The following is a 22,290-nucleotide window of genomic DNA, read 5'->3' on the forward strand; positions in this document are numbered from 1 at the left end:
GAAAAGAAAATGAAATATTAATCATTACCATGAAAATATTTCCATTGTACTTAAAATTACAAAATGTAAATTTAATTCAGAGACTCAAAACTTCATGAACCATTTCAATTCAAGAAGATTAGTATAAATGCTATCTGATAGTATATAAACAATTCAATAATGTCTTCCATCTTACTTTTCAAAAACATGGTTCTAAATGGGCAGACTATGAACTATAATGTATACATAGTAATAAAGAAAAATACAAGTCTATTTTAAAGTTCAAATTTAAATATTTATATGTCATTAAAAATATCTGATTCTTTAACCTTAGTTGAAGTCCTGAGCTATACCCAAATTTATAATTTAATGTAGAAAAATTAAAACACTACTGAAATCTTTTCCTTTTGTGCATCTGAGGATAAAAGCAAAGCCTACTCACCAATTCCAGGTGATACAACTCGTTCGTAGTGATATGGATTCACACAGACACTATCACATTTTAAGTCAAACGCATACTGACAATATTTAACATGTTTGAGTTCATTTTTGTGAAGATCAGGCCACCTCCAGAGACGGGCATAGATCACATGAGGAAATCCCTTCCGACCTGCCACCTAGGAAAGATAAGACGACAACTTATTGATCATCAGTTACACATTACACATTAAATAAGGCACTTTATATATGTTCTCAATTTAATTCTTACAACCCTACAAACTCAGTATTATAATCCCCATTTCATAAATGAGAAACATTAATGAACTAAAGTATTTTTTAAGACCCATGCTCAGGCTTTTAAAATGCAAAAAAAGTATGAGTTTGTTGAATAACCATTCTTAAAATCTAGAAATAAAATTTTTAAATCTAATGACAGAATATTTCTACATGTTTCTTTAAAAATATTCAGCACAGGACACACATGATGTAATTCTATACAAAAAAATGTAATCCATAAAAATGAAAGATTAAAAATTTTATAAAATATAAGCTTTTAACTCCCGGAAGTTTTCAAAATGTGCTTGAATAGAGTCTTTTTCATACACAAGTACCAAGCATACAATATCAGACGTCCAAATTATAAAAGGGCCAATTATAACTGAGTTTTTAAAATGTACAATAAAATTTCAAAAAAAGAAAGAAAAAAGCTACAAAGATGAATACCAAAGTGCTAAAGGTATGGGGTTTCTTCTGCTTTTTATTTTTATTTTCCAAATTTTCTACACTGAATTTTTTTCTTAGAACATAAAAAATCTTTTATGATATATCTTTGTTATATGAAGAATATATTCTTCATAGATTCCCGTAACACACACCACTGCAGGATGTACGGTATCTGAAGAGACGGTGCAGACATTACATTATCTAATAGCAACTTAAGAGGAAGCAAGAATTTTTTAATCTACCACTACAAAAGACACAGAAAAACTCTCAGACAAGACTAACCTGAAGCCTCCCATCCAATGTCCTCTGTATGGTAACACATTTGCTAGGATGAGCTCCATTTGTAGTTATAGCTGTTATTAAAGAATCCAATTCATCTTTTTTCTCTTTCAGCTTCTTTACCAAACTTTCAATTGCTCTTTTTGCAAATGTTTCACTCTCTCCGCCTTGTCTATGGCACATCAAACTATGGACAATGCTCAGACAGGCATCATTACTTGTCGGTGTATTTGTAATAGACATATTGTCCATTTGTTAAAGTTATTTCTTTTAAATCAAATATGTCTCCAATTTCCGGAGAAATTTTGATCTTTTGGAGGCAGTGAAAAACAATGGCTAACGTTGCAAGGAAAATTATTAGGCATGTGGTATTCGGGATAACCTAAAAAAAAATGAGACATAGACATTAAAACACATTTCACAAAGTAGATTCAATTACTTGGGAAAAGATGGAAATGCTCCAGTTAAGTCAAAGAGTCAACGCACATAATTTAAATTTGGTGCTTAGAGTTTTAAATAAATTAAAATGGTGCTGTTTTTGACATTCCAAAAAATATTAAATCTAAATCTTCTTATTATATAAGCATGCTCAGTCAGGTCTTGTGGACTGAACCAGTCACCCTAAAGTTAAATCTTAACAAGACTTTTTAAAATGAATGCTAATGAAGACCAGCACTTAACAACTACTTAAACCTAAAAGTCTACCACTAATTCACATGAAAAATTTACCATCACCTGTTACAAAATGCCGTTTATAAGTTAAAAAACACCCATCTTTTTAAAGAGACCACTGACAACAATAAAAAGATGAATACAAATTTTTAAATGGACAAAGGACTTAATACCCATTTCTCCAAAGAATAGCCAATAAGCTATGAAAGACACTCAAACATCATTACTCATTAGGGAAATCAAAACCACAAGGAGATACTACTTTACATTCACTACATTCAATAAATCAAAAGAGAAGACAATAATAAGCATTGGTGAGGAAGTGGAGAAATGGAGCCAACATCCACTGCTCGTGGGACTCCAAAATAGTATTGTCACTTTGAAAAGTAGTCTGAAAATTCCTCAAAATGTTAAAAGATTTACTATATAACCCAGGAATTCCACTCTTGGCAATTCTACCCAGGATTACCAAAATCCTATGTCCACACAAAAAAGTCTATGTAAATGTACATGGCAGTATCATTCATAATAGCCCAAAAGTGCAGTACAAATGTCCATTTACTGATGACTACATAAATGAGTATATCCATACAATGGAGTATTATTCAGTCATAAAAGAGAATGAAGTGCTGATACGTGGTATAACATGAATGAAGCTGGAAAACATGCTAAGTGAATAAAGCCAGTACATTACAACGGGGCGCCTGGGTGGCTCAGTCAGGTCAGCATCTGCCTATGGCTCAGGTCATGATCTCAGGGTCCTGGGACTGAGCCCTGTGTCAGACTCCCTGCTCAGGGGGAAGTCTGCTTCTCCCTCTCCCTCTGCCTCCTCCCCCATGACCATGCTCCATCTTTGTCTCTCTAATAAATAAATAAAATCTTATGGGGAAAAAAAAAAGCCAACCCATTTATAGGAATTATCATTATAGGCAAATGCATACAGAAAAAAGTAGATCAGTGGTTGCCAGAGGCTAGGGGAAAGGGAAACAAGAAATGACTGCTAATGGGCATGGAGGTTCTTTTGGGGATAATGAAATGTTCTAAAATAGATAGTGGTGATGGCTGCACAACTCTGCCACTATAGTGAAAACCACTGAATTATACATTTTAAAAGAGTGAATTTTAGAGTACATGAATTATATCTTAATAAAGTTATCATTAAAATAAGAGACCACTGGGGTGCCTGGGTGGCTCAGTGGGTTAAAGCCTCTGCCTTCAGCTCAGGTCATGGTCCCAGGGTCCTGGGATCGAGCCCCGCATCGGGCTCTCTGGGCAGCAGGGAGCCTGCTTCCCCTTCTCTCTTTCTCTGCCTGCCTCTCTGCCTACTTGTGATCTCTGTCAAATAAATAAATAAAATCTTAAAAAAAAAAAAAAAATAAGAGACCACTGAATTCCTCAAAAGATTTTACTTGTAAAAGCAGTGAGGTAAATTATTTTCAAAAGAAATCAAAATACAGAAAATTGTATTAATGAAGAATCCATTCAATATGCACAAAACTAAAGTAACTTATCTAACCTTAAGATCTCACATGGAATAAGAAAAGGCCATCAGCCTAAGAATAAATGCGATAAACCTGGAGTGGAGACTACACCTTATGCTGAACTGTTTATTTGTTTGGTGATGATATTGTATTCCATGCTTATTCTTTTATTTTCTTTTGCTATTTACTTGAATCATTAAAAATCTATTCCCCACCAAGGTGCCTGGCTGGCTTATTTGCTAGAGCAAGCCACTCTTGATTTCAGGGTTGTGAGTTCAAGTCCCACAATGGCCACTGAGCTTACAAAAACACAAAACCAACCAACCAAACAAAAACTAACTCATCAGTCTCTACCAAAGCCTGTTCCTCTTCTGATAACCTCTGCTCATGAAGCATTAATTCTACTCAACTACCCAGCACTGGACAGCGTGGTAAATCATCTCTGACCTACCTCTCTCATTCATTATCCTCACATTCTCTCACAGAGTTACATGATTTTCTACCTTAGTCATTCCGAGCAATCTCCTCCTTCCTATTCTCCCTGATGCTGTTGTTGTTTTGAGCCACCTTGGCATTTCTATCAATCACTTGGTATGTAATTCATGCTCCCCTCTACGGTTACCTATTTTACATAAATGCCTCTCTTCAACTAATTATAAGCCCAATGCAAAGAAGCAGTTTTCTTATACCTTGGAATAGTAAGCATTTGCCCACATTCAGTAAATACATGTTGAAAGAATAACTCAAGATCACCTGCCTGGGGTGGTGGGGGGAGTTGGGAGTCAGAAATCTGGATTAGAATCCTAGCTCTCACACTAAGTAGTTGGACAAATTAAGTTAAACTCTCTGAATCTGGATTAGAAGGTATATACAGAGCTCAAAGAAGAAAATCTACATGAAGTGCCTAGCACATAATGTTCAGTAAAAAGCAACTAAAAGGGCACCTGGCTGGCTCAGTTGACAGAACACATAACTCTTTGATCTCATGGTCATGAGTTCAAGCCCCAGGCTGGGTATGGAGCCTACTTTAAAAAATAAAAAGGAGGGGCACCTGGGTGGCTCAGTCCATTAAGCATCTGCCTTCGGCTTAGGTCGTGATCCCATAGTCCTGGGATCAAGCCCCAAATTGGGCTCCCTGCTCAGTGGAGAGCCTGCTTCTCCCTCTCCCTCTGCCTGCCACTCTGCCTACCTGTGCTCCCTCTGTCAAATAAATAAATAAAATATTTAACAAAATAAAAGAAAATGAAAAGGAAGCTATAGACTGAGTACTAAAATGTTTAGTGTTTATAGTTTGGATACTAAAATTATTACCTTAAAAGGAGCTTTTTTTACACATTCTTTCAGTGTTTATTCCAGATTCTTTTATATGGTTCTTACAGATAAAACAAAGCCCTCTGAAAGCCCAGAAGTTTGTTTTCTTAGTGTAATGTCACACGTATTATTACCAAACTCAAAGCACATGATTAAGGAAACAGGAATTAGATAGATAAAAAATAGAGTCTAAATCTGTTGGCTGGTATTTGAATTCCATATTCTTTATGTTGATTCCTCTTTCAGTTGAACAGTTGTTTTTCTAAAACACAATGTGCATTTTTCTGTATTTCTCCTACTAAAATATGTCAAAGAAAATTTAGAAGGGCAAGGACAGAAGTAAATGACTCATCCAAGGCTCACAACTCAAAGGCATATAGGAGCCTGGCAAATTATATAAATGAATAAAATGTGTCAGGTTTAAAGAAAAGTACTGAGGACCACAAGTGCACAGCTATCTCAAGTAGGCAGCCACTGTTTACTTCCCGTGGAAGCAGCATATGAAAACACTAGCCCACTGCTGCCAGATCTTGAATGCTCATTCGGGTATGAAATCTCATTTTTAAGTATCAGCAACTTATCTGTGGAGAAAGGGGAGGAAGGAAAAGGGAGAGAGAAAAGCCACTGGGTATGCCAAACAAAACACACCTTCAACTCAAATCTGGCCCAAGAGAACCACCAGTTTGAAATCTCTGAGTGCCAACCTCATAACAATTTTAATATCTAGAATGAAAGATCTATGGTACAGAGATTATACTTGTCTTATTCATCATACATGCCCAACTCCTAGGACATGTAAGTGCTTTTTATTGTCAAATGAATATGTTTCTGTATGTGCTCTCAGATGCATGTCCATGCTATTCCTTTTGCCTAAAACATCCAGTCTCATTTTATCTATCTGAGTAAGTCCTAGTTACCCTTCAAAATGCAGCTTAAATGTCTCTCCCCTAATCCTGGAGAATGACTTTCCTGGTGTGTTTACTTTGTATTCCCTCGTATGTTCATTATGCCCTCCCTCAAATTTAAAACACACCCCAGAAATTGGAAGGGGAGGTGAATAATGAGAGACTACGGACTCTGAAAAACAATCTGGAGGGTTTGAAGAGGTGGGGGGGGGTAGGAGGTTGGGGGAACCAGGTGGTGGGTATTAGAGAGGGCACGGACTGCAGGGCGCTTGGGTGGCTCAGTGGGTTAAAGCCTCTGCCTTCGGCTCCGGTCGTGATCCCAGAGTCCTGGGATCGAGCCCCACATCGGGCTCTCTGCTCAGCAGGGAGCCTGCTTCCTCCTCTCTCTCTCTGCCTGCCTCTCTGCCTACTTGTGATCTCTGTTAAAAAAAAACAAACAAACAAAAAAACAAAAACACACCCCAATTACAACTCAACACATTATAGTTATTTGATTAGGTATTTGTCTCATACTTTGTTGCCACAAATCTAGAAGTTCAAGAAAACAGCAAAACTTTTTCACCTTAGAAATTCCCAGCACCATGCACAGTTCCTGATATATACGAGGCAAACACAGACTGACTAGCTTTTTTATTCTGTGGCATTTCCTTGCAACAAATTTTAAAGACTATAAATACTTTTGTTGTTGAATTCATTTCTGATACTACTTTCCAGAAGATTTATGCTAATTTAAAATGTAATTACAATGTTTGAGTGTAACTATTTCACCACACTCAGATGTTACCATCCCTAAAACTTAAGCTATATGGGGGCCTAAAGCTTTAATTGCACATTTCTTTGAAAATTGATAAAACTGTCTTCACTTGGCACCTGAGTGGCTCAGTTGGTTGAGCAACTGCCTACAACTCAGGTCATGATCCCAGGGTCCTAGAATCAAGTCCCATATCCCCTGCTCTGCAGGGAACCTGCTTCTCCATCTCTCTCTGTCTGCCACTGCCCCTGCCTGTGCTCACTCTTTCTGTGTCAAATAAATAAATAAAATATTTAAAAAAAAAATCCTCACTTCCTCAAACACCACATTCTTTCTTGATTTTATGCCTGTTCTACTCCTATGACAAGTGCCTAAAACATAAAGTTCCCTGCATAAAAAATAATGCCAACAGGGGCATAGAGATGTTTTCCTACATTAAACAGCTCTAGATAATAATTTTTTAAGAGTGATATGCAATGACAGAGTTGGCTCAGTAAGTCAAGCGTCTGACTTCAGCTCAGGTCATGATCTCGGTATCCTGGGATCCAGCTCAGAATCAGGCTCATCAGGCTCCCCATTCAGTGGAGAGTCTGCTTCTCCCTCTCCTTCTGCCCCTCCCATTCCCCAATTTGTGCTCTCTGTCTCTCTCAAATAAAATCTAAAAAAAAAAAAAAAAAAGAGTGGTATGGAATGATACACAAAAGTAATAGAATGGTATAAATAAATTTGTGAGTTCTGATTAAAACTCTAGCAGTATGATAGGGCAAGTTAGTATGTCTTTCAATTCTCTCTGTAAAATGGGAACAAACTCTTGCCTTGCCAACTTTACAGATTCTCTATGGTAAACAAATTGCAACACTGTATGAAAAGTAATCTGGGAACCATAATTGACCAATTCAACAAATACTGTATCTACTAGTATGCGCAAAGCACTCCAGAGACAAAAAACAAGTAGCACATAATCAGAAAGTGGTTCTCAACTCTATCAGACAAACATCCCATTTTTGTAAAAAATAATTTATACTACCCCCTCTTAGCCATCCTGAAACAAAGTTCTAACATATGTACATACATTTTTTAAATTTAACAATGCCTTAATTGTAACATAAAGGAGAAAAAGATTAATATATAATAAAGCATGCATTTCAATAAAAATGCCCAGGCATGGGGCACCTGGGTGGCTCAGTCAGTTAAGTGTCCAACTCTTGATCTCAGCTCGTGTCTTAATCTCAGGGTCATTAGTTCAAGCCCTACATTGGAGCATACTTAAAAAATATTGTTCAGGCATGATATTTGCACTTAGTGTAGAATCATCGTAATTATGACAGCTTAATTATGACAAATTCAGACCTTCCAAGACAGGTGTGTTGTTCTGGCAACTCAAATAGCACAATGGCACTGCAGATGGTGACATGGATTTCCCCAAACACTGAATTCTTAACAAAATTCCAAATAACTTCAATTTAAGAAAAAGAATTAAGAGAAACTTAATTCCTGAAAAAAATGAGTATATATTAAGATGGGAGTTAGGGGCACCTGTGTGGCTCAGTTGGTTGGGTGTTTGCCTTCAGCTCAGGTCATAATCCTTGGGTCTTGAGACAGAGCCCCACATGAGGCTCCCTGCTTAGGGGCGGGGGGAGTCTGTTTCTCCCTCTCCCTCTGCCCTTGCCCCTGCTTGTGGTCTCTCTTCCTCAAATAAATGGATAAAATCTTTATTAAAAAAAAAAAAGATGGAGTTGGATAATTAATTACATATTAACCTTCTACATGAATTTCTGGGGCATGTGAAAGTGTTATGGGATGCATGGTAACTCTTCACAGTTCCTCACATCATAGGATGGCATCCCTTGTCCCCCATCTACCAATGCTTCTCTAATCTCCACAACATCCCTTACAGTAAAGTACTTACTCCATTGAGAACCACCAATCTAGAAGATCCAAACCTACTACTATACTAAGTAAGAGATGAGAATAGAGGTGGCTATTAAATTGATTTGGGTCTATAAATAAGAAAGGATGGGAAGTCCAGAAGTAAGATAAGTCTTACCATGGTTTAGCAATAAGGCTAGGCTATGCTACATTGCAGCAACAACCAAACACAAAAATATCAGTAGCTTAAAACAAAGATTTCCTGCATAAGCTAAACTATCAGTCCATCACAGATAAACGGATCACTGCTCACTATCATCTTTCAAGAATAGGCTAAGGCTCCATCACTACTTATGTCCTCAAATGGCTGGGGAAAAGACAGGATAACTCATGCACTGTGTCTTAAAGTCTCGCTTCTGCTCACATTTGATTGGCCAACATCGTAAGGCCATGCCAGTGGTTCTCAACCACGAATACTCTGTCCCTCAGGGGACTTTAGCAATATCTGAAGACATTTCTGCTTGTCACAACTGGATGGGGAGGTGAGAAGCAGAGAACTACTGGTATCAAGTAGTAAAGGCCAGAGCTGCTTCTAAACATCCTGCAACGCACAGGACCATACTCTGTGACAAAAATTTAGTCAGCCCAAAATGTCAGTAGTGCCGAAACTGGGATATCCTGAGCTATGCTTAAATTAATGTGGGGAAGGCAGACAGAGAAATGCAGACAGCCAAAAGAATACTGGTGGAGGGGCACCTGGGTGGCTTAGTGGGTTAAAGCCTCTGCCTTCAGCTCAGGTCATGATCCCCTGGGATTGAGCCCCGAATCAGGCAGACTCTCTCCTCAGCAGGGAGCCTGCTTCCCCTCCTCTCTCTCTGCCTGCCTCTCTGCCTACTTGTGATCTCTGTCAAATAAGTAAATAAAATTAAAAAAAAAAAAAAAAGAATACAGGTGGAATAATACTAGTAACTACCACATGCGAGTAAGAATTTGCCAGGCTGAAGGAAAATCAGGAAAAGCAGAGGGATAAGAGTGCAGATTTTCTCTAGAGTAGGTTCATCACAGGAAAAAGGAAGGAAAAGTGGCATTAGATTTGCATTAGAAAGAAAACTGTAACTGAAAGCATGGAGAATAACTTTGGAAAGGGAAACAAAACTAGTTAAGCAACAGTGATCAGAAAAGTGATAGGCTCTAGATGAGGGATATGGGCAATAGAAACAAAGGGGGAATCAATATCTCTAAGTAGAACAGACTAGGATTTTTTAATCAACGAAGCATAAGAGGTGAAAAGAAGGGACAATCAAAGAGGACCTATTCCACAGTTAACTGAATGATGAAGAAAGAATAAAAGATTTTTTTTTAATCTTTAAAGATTTTTATTTATTTATTTGACAGAGAGAGAGAGATCACAAGTAGGCAGAGAGGCAGGCAGAGAGAGAGAGAGGGAAGCAGGCTCCCCGCTGAGCAGAGAGCCCAATGCAGGGCTCCATCCCAGGACCCTGAGATCATGACCCTGAGCTGAAAGCAGAGGCCTAACCCACCGAGCCACCCAGGCACCCCAAGAATAGAAGATTTTAAAGGGTTAAGTAACATATTCAGTTTTAAATACACTGAGTTTGACGAGCTCAGTAGTAAAGTTAAGCCTGGGGGTTGCTAGGGGGAGGGGGGTAGGGAGAGGGTGGTTGGGTTATGGACATTGGAGAGGGTATGTGAGTGCTATGAAGTGTGTAAACCTGGTGATTCACAGACCTGTGCCACTGGGGCTAATAATAGATTATATGTTAATAAAAAATAAAAAATTTTTAAAAAAGAAAAGTTAAGCCTATTCAAAAGTCTCTAAAATACAGATATTATGTAAAGATAGAACAAACCATCCTATGGTGACAGGGGTAATAGAAGGTAAAAAGTTAGCAAAAGGACAGAGGTTCATACTTTTATCTGTCTACCTATTGTGTGTTTTGTCTCTAGCCTTGCTATTAATCATAAGCTATTGCCTATTACTAATCACAGCTCTAAAAGGCATTCCATGGACTACAAAGCCAGATAACCAGGCTAATTAAGATACTCCCTAAATTGGGGGCGCCTGGGTGGCATAGTTGGTTAAGCTTCCAACTCTTGGTTTCGACTCAGGTTGTGACCTCAGGACTGAGATCAAGCCCCACCTAGGGCTCTGCACTCAGCTAGGAATCTGCTTGGGAGTCTCCCTCTCCCTCTGCTCCGCCCCTCTGTATGTGCAGGTGCATGCGTGCCTGCTATCACTCATAAATAAATAAATAAACAAACTCTCTAATTACGGGAATTACGGGAATTCATAAACTTTAGTTAAAGAACGTTGACTTTTGGGACGCCTGGGTGGCTCAGTGGGTTAAATCCTCTGCTTTTGGCTCAGGTCATGATCCCAGGGTCCTGGGATAGAGCTCCGCATTAGGCTCTCTGCTCAGCAGGGAGCCTGCTTCCCTTCCTCTCTCTCTGCCTGCCTCTCTGCCTACTTGTGATCTTTGTCTGTCAAATAAATAAATAAAATCTTTAAAAAAAAAAAAGAATGTTGACTTTTTTTTATTTCTCAGGTGTCTGTTTACTTTTGAATTACTGGCAGTATTATATATGTAAAACAAAATATACAAGTATATTTTCTAGAAGTTATAGGTATTTTGGTCAATGCAATAGACTACTTAATATGGGACTATGAGATAAATGCTTACGTTTAACATGGGAAAAAAAAAAAAAAACCCTGGCCCAGTGAAATATCATCAGAAAGAAATTCTCAGTATAGGCAGTCTAGGCTTATAAGCAGAAAACAAAATGGGCAGGCTCAGTTCAACTGCCTAAACCAGAAGTTACAGCCTAGATTCTAAACAGAGGAAGGTCTTAAATTGGGTTTCCTTAAACTGAGAGTAACTGAAGAAGCACTCCCAAGAGGACAAAGGATTATGTACATAGGTATTAATGATTATAAAATCTGAGATGCGAATGATACAATCAAACAGAAAGAATGTTTTTTGTTACAACTCTTAAGATGAACTGCAAGAAACAAATTTAGAGATGTGCTTCTTGTTCACCCATAGGTCTTTGGTAAATGTGATATTGGTATACCAGGCTTCAGCTTTAAAAATCTTATTTAAACATTAACTTTGTAACTAGACTTTCTCTGGGGATAATTTTGTAATGTATAAAAATATCAAATCACCATGATGTACACCTGAAACTCACAGGGTATTGTATGTCAGTTATACCTCAATCCAAAAAAAAAAAAAAAGGAAAGGAAGGAAAAGAAAAAAGTCTGATGGGGCGCCTGTGTGGCTCAGTTGGTTAAGCATCTGCCTTTGGCTCAGGTCATGATACCAGGGACCTGGGATCAAGCTCACACATGGGTCTCCCTGCTCAGCAAGGAGTCTGCTTCTCCCTCTCCCTCTGCCTGCAGCTCTCCCTGCTTGTGCATGCACCCTCTCTCTCTGTGTCAAATAGATAAATAAAATCTTACCAAAAAAAAAAAAGCAAAGCCAAAACAAAGAGTCCTGATGATACCCGCTAGTTGTGACCAAGATCCAGCACTCTGAGGCCAGCTCTATTTTCAGACCAAGACAATAAATTCCCCTTTTGACAAGTTTGACTGCTACATGTTTCCCAGTACATAATTACTAAACAAAAATTAAATTAAAATTCTCAGAAATAACAATGATATAATACAAACCACATAAAAATTGGAACCAATCAGTAATCTAGTCAGTAATACAGGTAATTAGTTATTTTAAAATAGCAGTTCTCACTCTCTGGTCTCAGGTTCCCTTATTTACATTCCTAATTACTGAGATTCCAAATAGTTTTTGTTTATGGTCTAAAACTAAAAGGTATTTAAATATGTATTTTATCAAATTAATTTAAAATAATAAGAAATCCAGTATCTGTTAATATAATTAATGTTTTATGAAAAAATAACTACTTTCCAAAACAGACAAAAATATTAGTATTCAGAGTTACACTGTTTTTCCATTTTTGCTAATTTCTTTAATGTCTAACTTAAAAGAAGACATCTGGATTCTCATATTTGTTTCTGGATTCAATCTGTTCGGATATATTATTTCAGTTAAAGTACATGAAGAAAATGTGCCTCACATGCATACATACTTGGAAAAGAGAGAAGTATTTTAGTGGCCTTTTCAGATAATCATGGTTATTCTTCTTTTATTCAACACAAAAATGCAACAAATGGCAATCCTTAAAGGTTAGCTACAATGTAGAATCTGAAACTGTATCAATGAACTTCTTGGCTCTGTTACATTAAGATCCATTGGTGTACACTGTACTTTGAATGGATCTCCTGCCCACGCATGATCTTGTAATATCATGCATTCATCTCTGGAAAAAACTGGTTCTTTGGGGGTGCCTGGGTGGCTCAGTGGATTGAGCCTCTGCCTTCGGCTCGGGTCATGATCTCGGGGTCCTGGGATTGAGCCCCGTGTAGGGCTCTCTGCTCCACGGGGAGCCTGCTTCTCCCTCTCTTTCTCTCTCTCTGCCTGCCTCTCTGCCTACTTGTGATCTCTCTCTCTGTAAATGAATAACGAAAATCTTTAAAAAAAAAAAAAAAAGAAGAGTCTGCCTTCAGCTGAGGTCATAATCCCAGGGTGCTGGGATCAAGCCCCACATCTGGCTCCTTGCGCACTGGGGAGCCTGCTTCTCCCTCTACCTGTTCTTCCCCCTGCTTGTGATCTCTCTTTCTCTCTGTCAAATACATAAATAAAATCTTAAAAAAAAAAAAAACTGGTTCAATTAATTATAAAGATCTTCCAAATGCTGACATTTCCTTACACAATATATATTTTTTTAAATTACATTCATTAATATCACCACCAATGTCATCAGAAAAGTCTTTAAGTATTACGCAGCTGGCCAGCCCATGTGGCAGACACAAATTTTCAAATCTAAAATTTTCACCTGAAAGATATTTTATCATTAGCAACAACTAGTTATTCTCCCTGAGTGTCAGGCCCACTTCACTAATTTTCAAGAAAATACCTGACAAATATCCAAGTCTAAGTAACTACAATTCTTTTAAGTAAAAATAAGAGAGAGATTTCACTTAAAAAAGCAGCTAATTTACCTTACAGTTCAACCACACAAGTACTATTCCTAGAGATGAACCTTGTACTTGGATGTACACAAGAACTTTATGCACACTTCCATTTAATCGCACTGAGTATTAAAAAGATATGCACTCCAGGGCAGAGATTTTAAAGATAAAACTTTTTACTGCTTCACCAAAGATACTCTAAAGAAACATTTTTTCAAACGCTTAACGTGTTCTGGCTGTAAAGAACACAGTAAAGATTCATACAGTTTGATGCCATTGCCTTGATTCATGCAAAGATGCCAGCGGTTTATCACCTACCACTGCTTCTTCACCATCAGTGCACATGCCAACACAGAAAACAGCACGTAACATGTTTTATTATGTCAAAAACAATTTTGACTTCATAAATCTCCTAAAAGAATAGGGTCATGGGGACCCCAGGAGTCTGTGGACTACACTTTGGAAAACACTATTTTAAAAAATTGAAAACTAAGGTGAATTATAATAAACTGAAAAATATGTCATAAAGCCTCTGAAACAAAGGAAACTATCAATTCATCTACCTTATTCTTTCAAAAGCGGTGTTTCAGAATCCCTGCAGGTTAGCCCAGCCCTATTAACTATAAATCAAGAGTGGGGCCCCAAAAAGGACTCTAGGAGTTTGAGGGGCTGTCAGTTTTAGAAAGCACTGATCTAGTTTATACTAGTCTACACATTTCACTTTACAAATTACTGAAACTGCAGTATCATGAATATATACAACTGATTAAAAAACTAATTGCACAGGAGTCATGTCATTTTTCTTTACTATTAACTAACTGCCTAATTTCAACATCTATACACATAAAATTCTTCCTTTAATTTTAGTGTGGCATATCTACGACACAGATGTACCTAGTGTGTTTACATACAATGATACCTGGTTCATCTTACTCCATTAAGTATTATTTCTGGTCATCCTTTCATCAGATGACTGAATTATTACAATGATAAGCATCTGTTGACATACGCTCTAGAATTCACTAGCAAATACTACTGATAAATATCCTTAATTAAGTTTTACGTTTAGAAACACATTTTGACTTGAAAAAGATCTGAATTCATCCACATTAAAATAAAGAAATCATACCTTACTACAAAAGACAAATATTCAGTAGCAGTCCTAAAAAAAAAAAAAAAAAAGTAAATTTTCCAGTGCATCAATGACTGCAAAATAAAGCCTGTCACATATCAAAGCAAAGCAATAAGGACAAAATATCTAAAGCCTTTAAGATCAAGAAGTTTTGTGGGGTTTTTTTTTTTGGTTTTTATTTATTTATTTATTTGACAGAGAGAGAGAGATCACAAGTAGGCAGAGAGGCAGGCAGAGAGAGAGGAAGGGAAGCAGGCTCCCTGCTGAGTAGAGCCCGATGCAGGACTCGATCCCAGGAGATCATGACCCGAGCCGAAGGCAGTAGCTTAACCCACTGAGCCACCCAGGCGCCCCAAGAAGTTTTTTAATCATTTTTTAATCATACAGATTCCCATGCCTCCTCACTCAATTCCCATTCTGAATGTGTATGTGTGTTGGAATTGAGCGTAGGAAGAGAAAAATAATTTTAAAAAAATACAGCTCTTCCAGAGATGAAGACGCATGTACTCCTCAACCAGCACTTAGGAACTACTAAGGTGATGTAATGGAGAACTGAGTATGCCCACCCTAGATGATTTCTATAGAAATGCTAACTAGTTGGGCTTGCTGAGCAACTGTCTCACAGCACACAACTTAACTCTTGACAGCAAAAGTGAAATGCAAACTTGCCTCTCAGGAACCAGTGAAGTGACCAGTTAACTGATGCCTAGAAAATGTACGGTTTCTCACCAGATTAACCCCCCTTGAATACCAAATTCCACTGGGAGTTTAGATGCTAATTTTGGCACCTAAACAAAGTCCTAAGTCTCTAAAAGGAGACCAAATAAACATTTTAGAGTACTTTAAGAAAAAGATCAACTTCCTATTTGGAATAGTAATGCTATACCAACTTCTTATCACAGGAAATACAAGTCCCTAAAACTTGCTACCAGACATTTCAAATGATTTGAAAAAAAAATGAACAAAGAAGAGAAAAGAAGGGAAAGAGGGACAAATGAAGGGACAAATACTGACGCAAAATAAAAGGGACAATACCTTCAAGAGACCCATTAAGTTAGATGTGACATGATTACACAGTACATATGCTCATCATTGTATTAAAGGATGGAAAACTGACACAAGTGAAACAGTTCAAAATATAAAGTTAGAGGACCCTAATAACTAAGCCATCTCCAACTCTAATCTTGCTGTACCCCAGGCCAACTGAATCAATTTTGGGAGGTGGGATCCAGCCACCAGTATTTTGCAAAGCTCCCCAGAAGATTTCAAAATGCATCTAAGGTTGAGAACCACTGTCCTAAACCTTGGGAGTAAAGAGGCAATAAAAAGATGAACCCCACACAGTTCCAAGTTCTCCAAAGGGCAAACAATTCTCATTTCAAGTAATACAGTTTTTGAGCTTAAATGTATTTGCAATTATCGACAACTTCAAATTTAGATGTTGTAACAGATAGGGGCGCCTGGGTGGCTCAGTGGATTAAGTCTACACATTTCTGCCTTCGGCTCTGGTTATGATCTCAGGCTCCTGGGATGGAGCCCCCCTCCCCTGCACAGGGCTCTATGCTCAGCAGGGAGCATGCTTCCTGCCCACCCACCCAGCCCCATGCCCCTGCCTGCCTCTATGCCTACTTGTGATCTCTCTGTCAAATAAATAAAATCTTAAAAAAATAAATAAATAAGATGTTAGACAATCTTTACAACCAGTCTTCGGTGTCTATCTGACCTATGATATAATTTGCAGTAGCAAATAATCCAGACTTAAAATTATAAGATTCTGACCACCTATCATCTTAGTTTTACATAAGTAAGCACTACTCTAGTTTCTATCCACTCGCATGGTTAAAACAAATTTTCCTGGATGCCAACCACACCACAAAATAATGTCAAGGTGACACAACCTAAAATACCTTGTTCCTGAGAAACTGGAATTCAGCCACACTTCCCATCACCAAAATTACACATTTCAAAATGAGAAAAAAATCCAGAAATTCTAAATCGGACTCATTACCAAGCAGATGTTTTGTCATATTATGATGCAAACAGTATCATACTGAAAGTTGCTCAAATGAATATCTACACATATTAACTGTTTGAATTTTTAAAACAATAAAATCTTCATCAACTGTTGAGTAAAAAGCCCAAAATTTGATAATTTAAAAAAATTATATCCTGTGTTATGGTTATCCAAGTCCTTTAACTTTGATTTAGTGTAGAAAATAATGAAATCAATGAAACTGTTCTAGTCATGTTAGTTTTACACATGATTAAGCATCACTTCAGTCAACCTCTAATCACTTAAGCAAAGCAAAGATTTCTGCCTAACTACACAATCTTCTAGAAAAAAAGGAAATCAAAACATGTACAATGAGCATTGAAATGGTCAACTAAGGGGCGCCTGGGTGGCTCAGTGGGTTAAAGCCTCTGCCTTTGGCTCAGGTCATGATCTCAGGATCCTGGGATCGAGCCCCGCATCAGGCTCTCTGCTCAGCAGGGAGCCTGCTTCCTCCCCTCTCTCTCTGCCTGCCTCTCTGCCTACTTGTGATCTCTGTCTGTCAAATAAATAAATAAAATCTTAAAAAAAAAAATGGTCAACTAAGATTTTAAAGAACCATTCACTCTAAAAATCACTGAACGAAAACTGAAAAAAAGTTAGGCATGAGCTAGAGGTGGACAATGTAGAACTAAGCTTAAACATAAGAAAAATAATGTACTCACCAAAATAGGCAAAATTTTAGATGAGACAAATCACACATTTTAAATGTAATGAACAAGGCAGATCCTACAGGGTTAACTGCCCTAGTAGAGGCCTCAGCAATTTACAGCTCAATAAGAATAGTGTCTAATGATGTTACTTTAACACCAGTTCAATCAGGAAGGAAAAAAACAAAACAAAACAAAACAAACAAACAAACAAACAAAAAAAACCCAGCTTCCAAACCAGAGAGGTATAGTGTGACTGGGCAGCATAAATGAGTTTAATGCTTGCTCTTTAATTGGGGGAGGAGGGGGGATGACACCTACAGGGGAATGCAGAAAAAATAATTCACACATAAAGAAACAGCTCAACTAAAATGCAGCTTAAGAAAGTGAAGCATACGTAGATTTTTAGAAATAAGATTTGCTGCTTCATAGTATAAGCAGAATTGATTCAAGCAGCAAAGTCATCAGAAAGGCCAATGATCCATATAAAACATATTCTAAAAATTTCGAATTCACTTTCTCAGCCCAAATTTTCATTAAATCTGCAACTGATTTGCAGTTCTTTCCTAAGCTCAAGATTTACAATGATGGCATTTAGCTAAACAGAGAAACTTCTACTTAGGCACTCCCACTTCAGAAACAAAAAAAAAAAAAAAAATTAAGATGTAATACCTCTTTAAAGCAACCTCACCCAAAAACCTGGAAAGCAAAGAAAAAGCCACTTCTATTAACAGAGTCACAAAATGGTTTATCAATTTTCTCTAGAAAGGCTTTTAGTTTTAATTCTAACAACTTAAACCTACATAATTCATTATCACCTTTAGACCTAAAAATACTGCAAATCCTAAATGCTTAGCCTGCCTGTATTACTCTGTTCTGTAACAAGTCCTTTTAAGAAAACAAAATCGTAACTTATGAAACATTAGCAGAATATCATATTTTAAAATGTTAATTATATCAATCATTTACAACTTGAAATGTCATATACTAAGCACATCAGAACTTTTCAAAAAGGAAAATAAGAAGTCCTTAGCAGAAAAAGAAAAGTTACACATTAGAACTTACTATATTTCAACTGAAATATATTTAGTCTCTGTATAACAAGGCAAAGGCAATTTATGAAATCCACAATAAAATTTATCCCAATGCAATGTTCTAAATCTGATTACTTTTTGAAAATATGCATTTCTTTATTCTCTCTTAAGACGACATGGTCTCTTCCAACAAAAATACTGAACCTACTTTTTAAAAGCCACATAATCGAACTGCCATCAAGACTAAAAAGATGCTAATTCTGGCAAAAGTCAAAGGTTGTTAACAAAAATTAGCCAATATTACATGCCTTTAAAAAATTAATTCGGACTAATTAATATGATTCCACATTGTTTTGTATTTATAATTCCGGAATAACCGGCAATTTCACCCTCAAGTGTGATGCAAAAATTAAAGGCATTAAGAAACTAAATTCAAAATAAATAATTAGAAATAAATATGTTCATTAAAAAAAAATTTGCTGGGAATTTCAAAGGGGAAAATAGCTATCAATCACCAACAGAGTTTTTAAAAATCTACGTATACCCGCAAAGAAATCTTTCTAGTTAACCACACACACCCATTTCTTTGAAAATCTTGCCTGAGAAATTACAACCCCAGTTTGGGGCATGTGATGGAGCCACCGCCCTACATCCTACACCAATTTCACGCTCAGTACTTGTAGTCCCAGCAATAAGATAAACTGTGTCCTTATTTTTTATTAGGGGTGGGGTGGGGTTGGGGTGGCGGTCAGTTAGGTGCTGAGGCTGCTTCCCGCATACCGCCATCACCCACAATACTCAAAAAGTAAACAAATCAAAGCCAGAAACAAAACCTGGAATGACACAACCATGAAGGTAAAGTAAAGGACAAAGAGAAAACAAAAATTTCCTTGAGAAAAGAAATGACGGCAGGCCATTTACAACTTTCATTTATACCCAAGGCGACACACTCCAGCCTCCCCAGCGCGCCGGGCTGGGGCGGACAGTGAAACTACTCAAGAACAACAAAGAAAGCTGCGGCCGCGGCAGGAGTCCCGGTCCGAGTTCAACTTGATTCTGCCACACACCGCAAGGGGAGTTCGGGGCCGGAGGACCGAGCCCGGAGCCCGAGGGACGCGGGGACACGCGAGGCGCCGCGGCCCCGCCGGTCCGGCCCGTCAGGGGGGCCGCTCTCGCTCTCCCGGCGCACCAGCCGGCCTCCCGCTCGCTCCCCGCCGCCGCCGCCGCCGCCGGGAGCCCGCCCCGGGGCGGGGGAGCCGCGGGCGGGGTGCGCGGGCCCGGCCGGGGGAAGGGGAGGGGACATGGCGCGTTACCTGGGCTCGGGCGATGGCAAGGAGTGTCCGCTCTCCCGCCGCCGCTCGTCCGCGGAGGCGCCGGGCCCGTCGCTCCCCCGGCGGACCGGAGCGCTCCTCCGCCCCCGCCCCGCCGCGTCCGGGCCAGGCCGCCCCTCCTCGGCGCCGCGCCGCTGCCTGCGCGGGCCGCCTCGAGCTCCCGGGCCGCCCCGCGGCGGGGTGCCTCTCTCGCGGGGCGCCCGGCTCCCCTCACCCGCTCCCGCCCCCTGAGCGGCTGTGGAGTTGAGAGGAGGGCGGGAAGGGCCTTCAGAGGAGAGCGGGCGGGCGCGAACGTGGGCTCCGCCACCCGAGCCGCTCCGTTACCGCAGCGGCGACGACGACCAGGGCCGTGTTGTTGCTGCCAACTTGTCGAGAGGACACTGAGCATGCGCGCACGGAGACCACATCCGGGTAATTTCAGGGTTTGGCCCTTTTTCCCCCCGCAGCTTTCCTTTCTCCCTGCTGCCCCCGCCTCCCGCCCGGAGTGACGGGAGGGTCGCTCTGCGCCTGCGCCCGTGAGGCAGCACCAGTCGGCTGGCTGCCCAGAGTCCCGTTCTGGGCTCCGGCCCCGGCTTAGGGCGCTGCCCCACAAAGGGCTGCTTGGAGGGAGTTCATCAGAAAAATTGGCATCCCTTTGCAGAAAAGTACTCAAGCAGCGCGAGAGAGCTCGGAGTAGAGTGGGCGTCCAGTAAGTGTTTATAAATAGCGATCAGCCGGCCCTTGTGTTTTGAGGACCTGCGGGCACAAAAATTAGACTTGGACAGCCAGCTCCGGGGTGAAGGTGGTTGTAGCGGTTCACTTTGGAAAGAAACTGGCGACGACCGCACCTTCCGTTTCCACCATCCCTGGATCACTAGATCCAAAAGTGTTTAAACTTGCCAAATCCCTTTTGGGCTTAAGGGGTGCACAGGAGAGTCGAGGAATTACACATTTGAGAATCTGGTCAGGTATTAGGAAAAGTGAGTAGAAGAGATTTCGGTGGAACCTCAGAGTTGGACGGGACCTACAACACACCTGTTAACTAGGTTACCTGTTGGGTAGGGAAAAGCATAAACTCTGCTTTTGAATTAGTACTCTATTTGAAAGTTTTCCAAGATGCATGAATTTCTTTTATATTCAAAAAATTTCAGAAAGCACATACTAATTATATAATTTTTAAATTTTTATTTTATTTTTTGCTACCACCTAGAAAATGCTTCCATTCAGGGGTCACATGAAAACTAAATACTGGGGAGTTCTAAAATCATTTCTTAAGTCTCTTCACCCTCCTACCTTTCACACACAGTGTCCTACCCCCTACCCTATTTCCATGCTGTCTTCCCTACCATCACATCCTGTGCTCTTACCTCTTCTGCTAGAAAGACTCTACAACTGTCATCTTCAATGGTCCTTACTCCTGGGGTTCAGGAAGACTTTCCAAGACTAGTTTTAAGGTAATTCATTTACAGATCCGCCCCTGCTATATATACTATTTAATAAAATTGTTCAGCTTGACAAATCACCTGAGGACAGAGCATCCCCTTTCAAAACTGTCCCACCTGACGGAACAAATTAAAACTCTCACCCATTACTTACGGTGCATCATCAACTCAAGATGTTTTTGGTTGTTGTGAGATTTTAATTGGCAAAACCAGAATCCTGGTCAAGCCAGCTGTCCACCTACTCCACACCAGTACCCCTGCATCTGAAAGTGGCTAGAGAAAAACACAATCACACTAGTGAGTTTCACTTTAATTTCACCACTTTTAACCACCAGTGGGCCCTTAGTGCTGCTCCAGAATTCCACTTCCTTCCTCCATTCTTCTGGATTTCACACCTCTCTGTCCTCTAATCTACACTTCCTTCCCTTTCATCCTCATTTCTCAGTTAACAACCTTGCTTTCTTTTTCATTGAGAAGATTGAAGCAATGAAATGAAAATCTCACAGAATCCCACAATCTCATCTACCCATACCCACATACCAACATCTTTAACCTCTTCTCCACCTTACCCCTATTATGTAGTTGAGTTTTCCATGCTCTTAGCCAAAGGCAGTCCCTCTGCTAAGGCACCGAATCCCAATCTTGGCTTGCCTAATCAAGATCATCAACATCACTCCAGCAATTACACCCCCCTTACTTATCAATGTTTCCCTCTATGCTGGGTCATTCGAATCACCTATAAGAAGTTATTTCTCTAATCATAAGAAATCTCTTTGACCCACTTCCACCATCAACTACTACCCCATTTCTCTACTTCAATTCCAACAGAACTTCTAAAAGAGTTTTCTATGCTTTCTGTCTCTAGTTCTCCCCTCTCTGTAGCAGAATACATGCCATATGATACAATTTATAAAAAGTTCAAAAACATGCCAAATACAATGCTTATGATAGGACTATATACATATATAATAGAATCATAACAATGCACACAAGGTTACATATGTGGCATATTTTAGGGGTCCAGCTGAGCCCGTCTCTCACCTTCTCTTAGAGCAACTCCATTCATGCTTTTATCCTTACCACATTATCAAAACTATCAAGGTCAACAATGAACTTCATATTGCCTAAGTCCAATGATTTATTTGGAACTCTCATCTTGATTGACCTGTCTGTAACAGCTAACACAGCTAATT

The 22,290-nt window shown here is 39.3% G+C and overlaps 1 protein-coding gene across 5 annotated transcripts in view; it reads right to left on the bottom strand.

Moving 5' to 3' along the window:
- SMAD4 (SMAD family member 4) overlaps window positions 1-20,050 on the bottom strand; it is a 52,220-nt gene extending 32,170 nt beyond the window's left edge. For 2 of the 5 annotated variants that reach the window (XR_004385587.1, XM_032882480.1), the window contains exons 1-3: window positions 19,659-20,047; window positions 1,426-1,804; window positions 422-596 (exon numbers count right to left, since the gene is read on the bottom strand). Coding sequence is in view for 4 of the 5 variants with exons in the window: in XM_032882480.1 (XP_032738371.1) it covers window positions 422-596; window positions 1,426-1,674 (424 nt within the window). In the remaining variant the exon portion in view is untranslated. Of the gene's footprint in view, window positions 1-421; window positions 597-1,425; window positions 1,805-19,658 lie in introns of all 5 variants that reach the window. The other 3 variants (XM_032882482.1, XM_032882483.1, XM_032882481.1) reach the window with 3 other exon arrangements.
- Window positions 20,051-22,290: the final 2,240 nt, after the last annotated feature.

This window comes from Lontra canadensis, unplaced genomic scaffold (genome assembly GCF_010015895.1).
Source record: "Lontra canadensis isolate GAN:19392208 unplaced genomic scaffold, GSC_riverotter_1.0 scaffold82, whole genome shotgun sequence".
NCBI classification, from domain to species: domain Eukaryota; kingdom Metazoa; phylum Chordata; class Mammalia; order Carnivora; family Mustelidae; genus Lontra; species Lontra canadensis.